We start from the raw sequence: 11,716 nt of genomic DNA on the forward strand, positions 1-11,716 counted from the left end.
TACATATATCCCGATGATGCCAAGATATGCCCTATTATCATCTCAAATATGTGAAGTTTGTCTGTACATGAATGAACACTTGAGGTTTGTCTAACCATCACCCAATGTTTGCATGCAAAGTTTGACTCTGATATTGCATACATAATCCAGCACATGTATCTGCTCTGAATAATCTAGGGCTGCATCGCCTTTAAAACGCGTTGCCAAGAGGGTTACACTGGACCTGAACTTCTAATATCTTCTTAAGGGAAATGTGTTATGATAAGAGATTTTGCATAAGGGGATGTTTGAAACCATATTCTCTTTTTCCTTTGTGGTAACATCTTTTAATTTGAAGAGTTGTTGCACATGCTTATGGATTTCCCATTTTAAAACTTGTTTGTCCTTTTCTTGCAATGCTTCTTCTCTAAATTACAACCACACTAATAAAGAGTTTTTCTTTAAGACAGCTGAGACTATTAGCTCCTTCAAAAGCAACAAGATTCATAGAATAAACTGATACAAAATACAACTCAAATTTAACAATCCTAATACCAAATACTGGTAGCAGGTACCTATGAAACTAATCATGCTATGCCCAAGCTACTACCGACATAATAGTCCTACAAAGTGATGAATGAAGAGGGTAGAGCGTACATAGACCTTATCCCTATCTCAGAGATAGACATGTAGTTTCCGATAGACCCTCGGCTCAAGGAAAAACAAATCCAAAGCAGTTCCAAACATACAAAAAGAAGTACTAGCATATTCATCTAAAAAGAGGCTTGGATAATCTCATTATCATCTAGTGATTCAAACAAAGCTAAGTGAACTTAAGAACACTCATTAGTCATTCAAATTTTAGTCACAATTGGAGAATCTTTGCCTCATTCCCTCATCTTTGCATCTCCTCTGATCTACAACCATAGACTCAAACACATCCAACAAATGATCTAATCCTTCACAATCTTTTTCTCCAACAGCTTTCAAAGCATATACAATACTCTCAATGGTAGACAAATATCCAGCTCTAGGTTGACGCCTCACTTCGCTATACAAACTTAGCTTCTCTACATCCAACCTCAAATGTGGCAACATCTTCAACCAAGGATTCTCATTATACATTCTTTTTGCTTTTGCCCATGTCCCATCAAGTACAATCAGATTTTTCACTTCAAAATCTATCTCCTCAGTGCCTATTGAATTTTCACTTGGAAATAACAGCACTGATCCTGAAGGAACTGAAACTTCGAACTCCTTCAATTCTTGAAATTCACTGCTCCCATCCAATAACTTTCTCTGCAACCTTTTTACAATGAACCCTTTTCGTATATCATCAATAGCTTCTCTAAAGCTCCCGCTATGCTCAGTCTTACCCTGCATTTCTGCAAGAGACTGTTCCCACGGCTTATTCAAATGTTGATTCAGAGAGGGACTAATTGCACCATACTTCTCTATAGTAAAAGAAACAGCAGCGTTACTATCAAAGTTTGAGTCTTTATTGTTTCTGCTACAATTTTCATCCAAATTTCGAGAACCCATTTCAAGATTTGAGTTGAGCAAGCGAATGACAAATTCAGCTTCATAATTAACATCAGAGACTGAAATTACACTCAGATTTTGCAGGCCAATAGAAGCAATTCTTATGGAATTTAGAGGGTGATTTTTCTCTAGACTGTGTTGAAGGATTGTGACAGCCACAGAGTTTTCAAGACATGGGGTCTTCAATCGTGTGCAGAGACACAAACGGGTGGGTTTAGAGCATGATGGGCACATGGGTCTCTTTGAATGACCCGATTCATTCACCATTTCTAGGGTTTGAGGCAAGTTTTGAACTTGAACAGGTAGAAGGTGAGGGTTCTGTCTGGCAAAGAAATGGTTACCTCCAGAGAATGAAACGACCCGATTCTTGAAATACATTAGCATGGAGGAAAAATCCGGGTCTGGACGAAAAGGAAATGGAGCAGGAGTGACCCGACCCGGGAAGTTGCAGAAGAAAAAGAAGACGATGAAAGAAAAAGCAGGAGTGTGGTGCACAGAAGCACCCTGGGGGGTCATAGTGGTGCATTGACTATATTACCCTCGCCTACTTCATCTTCTCAGTACATTCAAGAACAAATCTTGAGGTCATTTTAGACCAAATGGAACCAATTTTATATATGCCATTGAACCCACGAGTCACGACCAATTCCAAAGTTTGAAACTCTTTGATCTCTGAAATCTTGACTAAGAATTTGCAAAAAAAATCAAATCTTGGTAAAAGATGCATGATTTCTGCTTTACGATCCCTTATGGGTTAATTCTGGTGTGTGGTGGTGCCATGGGATATGCCAGTAAAGGAAGCATAGCTTCACTTGCTGGAGGTGTTGGTACTGGATTTGCTTTGATCTTAGCTGGTTACTTGAGTCTGCAAGCATTTCACAAACGCAAAAATTCATACTTTGCCTTGATTCTTGAAACTGGTATTACCCTTTTCATTTCCTTAGATAAAACTGCATTTCATATTGGCCAAGCTTGGGTCTTTTCTGTTACATTGTGCTGATATAGTATTGAATCACACTTCTTGATTGCGTATAGCCTCTCATTTATGCTTGTTGTTGTTGAAACAAGGTAGGAATAAAGTGTGCGTACACTCTAGCCTCCCCTACCTCATTTGTGTGATTATACCGAGTACAATGTTGCTGTTGTTGTTAGTCAGATCTGAAGACTAGTTCTAATTTAGCATTACTCGTCTTAAAGAATGAAATCTTCTTGGATTTTTGTCCTTCTAAGAAATTGACTGCCTCTCCTGAGCATAAATGAGATGCAACCCTGGTGTCTTAGTTCTTGTGTGTGTCTATTGTTTGGACCTAAAACTTAATGTGAACTGTTTGTTCTTATCTGGATACTATCATTGGAAGGTATAATACTTTAGCATCTAATCGCTATTAGGTTTCCTTAGGGTTCATTGACCTTTCGAGTATCTGCTTGTGTGTTTCACAGATGTTAAGTTGGATGTTGGTGCAGATCATTAATATTGGTTAAAATTTGGAGTAACTTTTAACAAAAGAGAACTTCAAAAATATCATGTTATATGATGAAATAAACAAGATCAAAAAGAAAGATATATGATTATGCATGTTTCCTCTCAGCATCTCCTTCAACAATGATCAGAAGTACTGTGCAAAGCACCATCCTTTGAATGAATTCTGTGATAATCTTGGACTCTACCAGTTAGTTGTGTCAACTGCAATCTTAATGTTCAGAAATACAATTTTCCGAGTGAACATTAACTCATAGACAACAGTCAATTCATCAAGTTTGAAACTTTTCAGGGAGTACATTTAAGACTATATAAGCTATTTTGACCTTGAATCTAGCTTTTTCCTAACGATCAGAACTCTGTAGTTTTCCTACTTGGTGTGGTGCTTATCTGCTTCTTCTTCTTCAAAGTTTGATGAAATAGAAATGCAGACGCGGAGAGAATATGCTAACTTTTGTTATGTCTGATGGCACCATGATTTCCTTCTGATTCAGAAAGAAAAATCAAAATTTCATCTTTTTTGCTTCTGTCAATGAATTTGCTTTGTTTGTTATAAACGCGTGGGCATCTCCACTCACTTCATTCGATTCCAAACAGCTTGTGCAGCTACGCTAACATGGGTTATGGGGCAGCGGTACATGCAAACTTCAAAAATAATGCCGGCTGGTGTTGTTGCTGGTATCAGGTAACTGCAAATGAAAAGCATGCCATACTGGTTTTATAGCCAACTTGCTTCTTGGTTGCTGTATTTAGTCTGATCTTTTTAAGTACACTAAGTTTGTGAGGTATGACAAATTTTATCATGGCATATCACAACCACATACACAGTGTGATCCCACAAGTGAGGTCCGAGAGGTTAGAGTATACGCAGATCTTACCACTACCTTGTGAGGAATTGAGGCATATCACATATATAGGATAAAGCGGATAGTACTGAGAAACTGTTTCAAAAGTTCATCCCATGCAATATGGGAGAAGATGATTTTGTTGAAAGGAGGAAGATTTTGCTCATCTTAACTACTGTTTTCGAACTCTTGCTATAATATAAGAACAGAATTGCCATCAGTCTTGTTGTTTGCTTCATGTATTAATGGAGAATACATGCTCCTATGCTAGTTATCTTATACCTCTATAGCTGTGTCAACATATCTTGCTGTTACTATGGCTTTAAGCTATGTTGCTTGGACTCTCCAAAATGCTGCCGGACCTGTGTCAGATCCTCAGAAAATGCACTACTTTCCGAGGATCCAACACATGCCTACCAACATTTTTTAAAAGTCCAAGCAACATAGGCTTTAAGGTAACATGCACAAGACAATGTGTCCCTTTTTATTCTTTTGGTGAATAATGCAGACAGAAAGTTATAACCGTAGTACTCGAGTCAGCTTGCACACCTTGACTATCGAGAAGTCCTTGTATCTTTTTCTTTTTTTTTTTGATAATCATAATATCCGGGTTAGCTTGCAGGCATCTCGACTATCAAATAGTCTTTGTATATGTTTTTCTTATAACTATGGTGTCTGGACCAGTTTGCACAGCTCTACTATCAAAGTGTTTTTGTATCTTTTATATGAGGCTGATGTTATATTTATTTTGTTCTCTCTCTTTTCTGCAGTGCACTCATGACTGGGTTTTACCTGTACAAAATTGCCACAAGAGGAAACCATTTTCCACCTAAGACTGAATAGTACCATGTGATGATTTATTTTGGGGTTCCAATTTCATACTGTATGTATCAAGCTGAAAATGTACTCTTATTTTATACTAAATTTTATAGAACTCAATGGATCAACTGTTATTTTTGATGTTTGCTTTTCACTAGTAACCATTTACAACTTTTCATCAAGCATTTGGTGCTTTTTTTTTATTTGGGTTTTCCACAAACTCAATGTTCGATATCTGCATTGGAATTCAACTAATATAGGTTTGCCTCGCAAAAAGAGCCATTAAAGTTGAAAGCGCTTATATTTGACACATTTTTTCTCGCTTATATTATTCTCCAATCACAATATAAGCAGTATTACTTCAAAGGCAACAAATATTTCATCACAGCTTTCATCATTTTGTTTAATCGGATGTTCAAAAACTGAAAACAAAAATAACATACCAGTATAATTCCTATACACAGCCTTACTCCTCGAAGGTAGAAAGACTGTTTTTGACGGACAAATCAATTACTGAATCGTCATTCGGTAACTTTGCTCCAGTAAACTTTATTACTGATTTTGCCAAATTCATAACTCGTGTAATTCCTATACACAGCCTTACTCCTCGAAGGTAGAAAGACTGTTTCTGACGAACAAATCAATTACTGAATCAACATTTGATAACTTTGCTCCAGTAAACTTTATTTCTGATTTTTGCCAAATTCATAACTCTCGATATTGATTACCATATTCAAAACTCGAACCCAATACGTCTCGGATTTTGGAACTGTACATGGATTTCAAGCAGTATTATCTAAAAATTGTTGGCGGTATTTGGATTTTCTACGTGTCATTTGGATTTATATTTGACAGTGTAACTGTTATCCACGTGTCTTGTGGCACTTCAAACTTTATTATAGGAAAAAAAATAAGCAGGACTGCATTTTCTCTGTCTTTTCTTTCGATGTTTCTTAGTATGTTTAACTGTAAATTAAGTTTTGGTGAACATTTGATTTTTGCCCAGAAAGTACCAGATAACTCTCAGGATATCTGCATCTCCCAACAACAACAACAGATATCAAGTAATTTTGTTTATTAAGAGTAGCAATAACAATAACAATAGATATCAAGTAACTCTGTCTATGAACAAATGAAAAAAAAAATCACCTAATATTTTGTTTCTGCTAGAATTTGAATCTGAAACCTATGAGCTCTATTTATTGTTCCCATATATTGTGGTTGTTCCCCTTCTTTGTCTTTTCACTTCACTTATTATTGTCAGCTGGAGATTGAGTTTGATTCATGTTTTCTCTGTTTGGTTTGAAAAAATGTGAAGAACTAGGAAATTCCACAGGGTTCAGGTTGAGGTGGGACAAAGAACTCGTTTGGTCATAGATTTTAAAGTTAAAACTTGAAATTCGAAAAATTGTAAGTAAAATAAATTTGAAGTCTTGTGGGAGGAAGTGAAATTTCTCCCAAGAATATGGTTTTGAAGGCATGTTGAACTTGGAATTATGACTTGTATTAAGAAGAGTGAGTAGTCAATGAAAACAAGCAGATACTTCAAACCACAAAACTTAGTAAACATCATCAGTACTTCCCTCACATTATTGATTTGGACTTTGCACAACTTGTTTTCAATACAAAACAAAGCACAACAATCCTGTTTATCAGTACTTTATTTTTTTTGGACATATCGATCGAGTTAGATACTACAATCCACAATCATATAGGAAAGTATGTTCTGGTATGTCAAGATGGAGCTTGTTCTTGTTTCAGGATACCATAACGGAGTTAAGATACTTTCCAGTCATCTGTCAAAGTCTTGGGTTGCTAAGGGCAATGAAAGCCAACACAGCAGAGAAATGGCTTGATGAAAGAGTGCAGAAATATGGTCCTGTATCAAAGCTAAGCCTTTTTGGCAAACCAACTGTGTTTATTTATGGGCAGGCTGCTAACAGGTTTTTATTTACCAGTGATGGCTCTGTCCTCACTAGCAAGCAGCCACAATCACTCAAGATGATTCTGGGTGATCGTTGCCTTTTGGAAATGAATGATGAAGATCATAAACGGGTTAGAGATGCCCTGGTATCGTTCTTGAAGCCAGATAGTCTGAAGCGTTATGTTAGAAAGATGGACGAAGAAGTCAGAATCCACCTTGAGACTTACTGGAAAGACGAGCAAATAATTAAGGTATGTCAAGGACCCCCCCAAAAGTAATCTTGCATACAATTTAGAAATTTACAACTAACCTCTGCATAATGTTGATGATAATAGGTATTACCTTTGATGAAGACACTCACCTTTGACATTATTTGTTCTCTCCTTTTTGGGCTTGAACGTGGAGCTCGAAGAGACCAAATGGTTCGTTATTTCCAGCAGATGATAGAAGGAATGTGGTCAATCCCTATAAACTTGCCTTTTACGTGCTTCAATCGCAGCCTCAAGGCAAGCGAAGATGTCCAGAAAATGTTGAAACAACTTATTACAGAGAAACGACATGAGTTTGACAACAACTTAGCTTCATCCCACCAGGACCTCATCATCTGCTTGCTCAGCATCCGTGGAGAGAACAAACAAGAACTGATGTCTGAAAATGAAATCATTCACAATGTCATGCTCATCATGGTTGCTGGATATGCCACTTCATCCGTCTTGATAACTTTCATGGTTAGACTTTTAGCAAAGAATCCAAACATTCATGCAGCTGTCCTTAAAGGTAAGAACCCCTCTGAATTTCATTCAGACTCGAGTTACTCTATCTTTCAGGTTTCTTCTGAATAAGTTGTGGGAATGCAGAACAGGAAGAGATTGCACAGAGCAAGTCACCAGGAGAGTCACTAACTTGGGAAGACCTTGGCAATATGAAATACACCTGGAGAGTGGCCATGGAGACAATGAGAATGTTCCCTCTCATTTTCGGAGGCTTCAGGCAGACTGTAAAAGACATTGAGTATGGATGCTACCTCATTCCACAAGGATGGCAAGTAAGATAAAAATTCCTATCTTTGATTTTTCCAGTCTTCAACCTGTTAATTTTGGTAGTACTCCGGCTTTTCTGATTGGCGTAATCCAAATTTAACCACTGCTTAATGGCTGCACATAGATATTCTTGGTAACGGCTAAAACACACATGGATAGCAGCATTTTCCAAGAACCAGAGAAATTTGATCCAGCACGCTTTGAGAACACAGCATCTTTGCCTCCTTACAACTTTGTTCCATTTGGAGGGGGAGCCCGTATATGTCCTGGATACAAGTTTGCAAAGATTGAAACTTTGGTCACAATCCATTACCTCGTAACACATTTCACATGGAAGCTATGCTGTACAGACGATTTCTTCAGCAGGGACCCAACGCCAGTACCAACTCAAGGGCTTCCCATTCAAATAATTCCCAGGAAACCTCTCTAGTTCAACAATTTCAATCCTACATTCTTCTCCAAGAGGAAGCAGACTTTGTAAAACTTAAGGCTCCTAAGGGAATATTATGCAAGAATGAAGAAGTCAAGCTTGGCTACGTCGTAAGCGGGGCTTGTGTGGTTGTGCCTAGACGTTAAAGTATCTGGAGTAATATTAAGTTGAAGGGTATTATATCACTCAACTTAATGTTTTTCTTTGTCTTTCAACTATCAAAAGTCTTTGTATTTGTTTATCTTTTTTAATAACCGTGGTATTTAAGCCAGCTTGCACACATCAACTAATGAAAAGTCTTTGTATCTGCTTGTTTTTTTATAATCGTAATATCACAGCCAACTTGTGGGCATCTCAATTATCAAAGTCTTTGTATCTGTTTGTCTTTTTATAACCATGATATTTGAGTCAGCTTGTGCACCTCGACTAACAAAAAGTATTTGTATCTGTTATGTGAGGTTGATGGTATATTTATTCTCTCTCTTTTCTGAAGTGCATTCAAGACTGGATAACCTGTACAAAATTGCTACAGCCACCTAAGACTGAGTAGTACCAATTGATTGTTTATTTGGGATTCAAATTCCATACTGTATGTATTGAGTAGATGTGAATTCTTATGAATTGTTGTATACAGCTGGCTGAAAATGTACTTGTTTATTAATTTTATTGAATACAATGGGATTGCTTTCATGAGTTTGAATTTTAGTTTTGTGATTTACTTGACTTTGCTTTCATGGTGTATCAATCTAACAAAACAACTATTGGATTATCATTTTTTTCCAAAAAAAAGAAGATAATGTCTGAATATCTACTACCTTTCGCCAGCATAAGTACCGGACAAAGTACCTTATGCTATATCAATCTGTCAAATAAATTATCATATGTAAAGATCATCACATGATTGATTTGGACTCTGCAGTCTGCACTACTTGTTTTTAAGAAAAAACAAAGCACAAGAGTCCTGTTAACCAACACTGTTCTTTTTGGACATGTTGGTAGAGTTATATACCACAATCACTGGAAAGTATAGTTTGGTATATCTAGATGTGGCATATACCACAATTACTGGAAAGTATAGTTTGGTATATCTAGATATGGCATATACCACATTTACTGGAAAGTATAGTTTGGTATATCTAGATGTGGCATATTTTTGTTACAGGATACCATAATGGAACAGAGATGCTTTTCCAGAAACAAACAAAGTTAACAGCACAAGAAGATTATATAAATTACTTCTACTTCCTAAGCTCACTACCTTTGTACCTTCAATCATGAACATTATAGCAACTATTTTCCTATTTCTACTCCCGGTATTCCTCCTCCTTGTTCGGAGGAGGAGATCATTGAAGAGGGTTCCACCAGGATCCCTTGGAATTCCAATCATCGGTCAAAGTCTTGGGATGCTAAGGGCAATGAAAGCCAACACGGCAGAGAAATGGCTTGAAGAAAGAGTACAAAGATATGGTCCTATCTCAAAGCTAAGCCTCTTTGGCAAGCCCACTGTATTCATTTATGGACAGGCTGCTAACAAGTTTGTATTTACCAGTGATTGCTCTGTTCTCACTAATCAGCAGCCACAATCAGTCAAGATGATTCTGGGCAATCGTTGCCTTTTGGAACTCAATGGTGAAGATCATAAACGGGTTAGAGATGCCCTGGTATCATTCTTGAAGCCAGATTGTCTTAAGCGTTATGTTGGAAAGATGGAAGAAGAAGTCAGAATCCACCTCGAGACTTACTGGAAAGACAAGCAAATAATTAAGGTATGTCATCCCCCTACTATTCTTGCATGTAACCTAAGACATTTACAGCTAACTTTTGTGTTCATGATAGGTATTACCTTTGATGAAGACACTCACCTTCAACATTATTTGCTCTCTCCTTTTCGAGCTTGAGCGTGGATCTCAAAGAGACCAAATGGTTCATTATTTCCAGCAGATGATAGAAGGGGTGTGGTCAATCCCTATAAACTTGCCTTTTATGCGTTTCAATCGAAGCCTCAAGGCAAGCAAAGATGTCCAGAAAATGCTGAAACAACTTATTTCTGAGAAACGCCATGAGTTTGACAACAACTTAGCTTCATCCCACCAGGATCTCATCACCTGTTTGCTCAGCATCCGTGGAGAGAACAACCAAGAACTCGTATCTGAAACTGAGATCATTCACAATGTCATGCTCATAATGGTTGCTGGATATGACACTTCATCCATCTTGATTACTTTCATCGTAAGACTTTTAGCAAAGAATCCAAACATCTATGCAGCTGTCCTTAAAGGTAAGAACTCTTCTGAATTTCATTCAAACTCCAGTCACACTATCTTTTGGGTTTCTTCTAAATAAGCTTGTGGGAATGCAGAACAAGAAGAGATAGCACAGATCAAGTCACCTGGAGAGTCCCTAACTTGGGAAGACCTTGGCAAGATGAAATACACCTGGAGAGTGGCAATGGAAACAATGAGAATGTTCCCACCCATTTTCGGAAACTTCAGGCAGACTGTAAAGGACATTGAGTATGGTGGCTACCTCATTCCGAAAGGATGGCAAGTAAGATCAAAATCCCCATCTTTGATCTTCCATTCTTCAATCTGTTAATTCCGTAGTACTCAGTATATTTCTTATTGGCATAACCCAAATTTAACCACTGCTTAATGGCTGCACATAGATATTCTGGGTAATGGCTAAAACACACATGGATAGCAGCATTTTCCAAGAACCAGAGAAATTTGATCCAGCACGTTTTGAGAACTCAGCATCTTTGCCTCCTTACAACTTTATTCCATTCGGAGGGGGAGCCCGCATATGTCCTGGATACGAGTTTGCGAAGATTGAAACCTTGGTCACAATCCATTACCTAGTAACACATTTCACATGGAAGCTATGCTGTACAGATGATTTCTTCAGCAGGGACCCAATGCCGGTACCAACTCAAGGACTTCCCATTCAAATAGTTCCCACGAAACCTCTATGATTCAATAAATTCAATCATACAATCATACATGCTTATTCAACAGGAAGCGAGTTTTGTAAACCTCAAGACTCCATATTATGATATATTTCTGTTAAAAGGACACTAAAACTAGACTGGATTTGGCATCAAATTTGCGATCTCCTAAGGGGAATACTCCCTATATTATGCTGTATTCATGTCAAAAGATGTACACTTTACGGCCTCACAATCCAGCCACAATTATTGAAACTTTATATTTGAAAGTTAAAGGGCTAAAAATTAGATATGAGAAATTGGAACTTCAACATGCATAAGCACAATTCTTGTTTTCTCTAGATTTAGCTATTACAGCTCAAAGTTATACATACAACTTTTTTTTTTTTTTTGATGAAGCTTAAAGTTATACAACTTTTCTTTTCTGAAACTTGAAGGCTAAAAGTTGGATGTAAAGGATGAAATTTTCCAACAGCATACCCAGTGTAATCCCACAAGTGGGGTCCAAGGAGGGTAGAGTATATGCAGACCTTAATTTTACCTTGTAGAGATAGAGAGGCTATTTCCAGTCGACCCTCGGCTTAAATAAAGCATTTCCAAGCCGTTTGTAAAATGGAAATCAGAAATAAAAGTAGGAAAGATGAAATTTTCTAACATATACCCAGTGTAATCCGATAAGTGGAGTATGAGGAGGGTAGTGTAGACAGAGAGAC

General features: G+C 37.4%; 4 protein-coding genes across 4 annotated transcripts; 3 read left to right on the forward strand and 1 right to left on the reverse strand.

Annotated features, from left to right (window-relative positions):
• Positions 1 to 461: 461 nt before the first annotated feature.
• Positions 462 to 2,067, reverse strand: LOC125877159 (uncharacterized). Its single transcript, XM_049558497.1, has one exon. It carries the CDS (start codon positions 2,035 to 2,037, stop codon positions 841 to 843), a length of 1,197 nt encoding a protein of 398 aa, XP_049414454.1. The 5' UTR covers positions 2,038 to 2,067; the 3' UTR covers positions 462 to 840.
• A 151-nt stretch (positions 2,068 to 2,218) lies between these two features.
• On the forward strand, positions 2,219 to 4,802 carry LOC125877160 (protein FATTY ACID EXPORT 5-like). Its single transcript, XM_049558498.1, has 3 exons — positions 2,219 to 2,441; positions 3,599 to 3,686; positions 4,617 to 4,802. Exons 1-3 carry the CDS (start codon positions 2,243 to 2,245, stop codon positions 4,687 to 4,689), a joined length of 360 nt encoding a protein of 119 aa, XP_049414455.1. The 5' UTR covers positions 2,219 to 2,242; the 3' UTR covers positions 4,690 to 4,802.
• A 1,594-nt stretch (positions 4,803 to 6,396) lies between these two features.
• Positions 6,397 to 8,193, forward strand: LOC125877698 (cytochrome P450 716B1-like). The gene is made up of 4 exons (XM_049558925.1): positions 6,397 to 6,840; positions 6,925 to 7,366; positions 7,447 to 7,634; positions 7,754 to 8,193. The coding sequence occupies exons 1-4, from the start codon at positions 6,397 to 6,399 to the stop codon at positions 8,057 to 8,059; spliced, it is 1,380 nt and encodes a 459-aa protein (XP_049414882.1). The 3' UTR covers positions 8,060 to 8,193.
• Positions 8,194 to 9,269: 1,076 nt separating this feature from the next.
• LOC125877937 (cytochrome P450 716B1-like) lies at positions 9,270 to 11,115 on the forward strand. The gene is made up of 4 exons (XM_049559229.1): positions 9,270 to 9,825; positions 9,896 to 10,337; positions 10,419 to 10,606; positions 10,725 to 11,115. The coding sequence occupies exons 1-4, from the start codon at positions 9,334 to 9,336 to the stop codon at positions 11,028 to 11,030; spliced, it is 1,428 nt and encodes a 475-aa protein (XP_049415186.1). The 5' UTR covers positions 9,270 to 9,333; the 3' UTR covers positions 11,031 to 11,115.
• Positions 11,116 to 11,716: the final 601 nt, after the last annotated feature.

This window comes from Solanum stenotomum, chromosome 9 (genome assembly GCF_019186545.1).
Source record: "Solanum stenotomum isolate F172 chromosome 9, ASM1918654v1, whole genome shotgun sequence".
Lineage (NCBI taxonomy): Eukaryota > Viridiplantae > Streptophyta > Magnoliopsida > Solanales > Solanaceae > Solanum > Solanum stenotomum.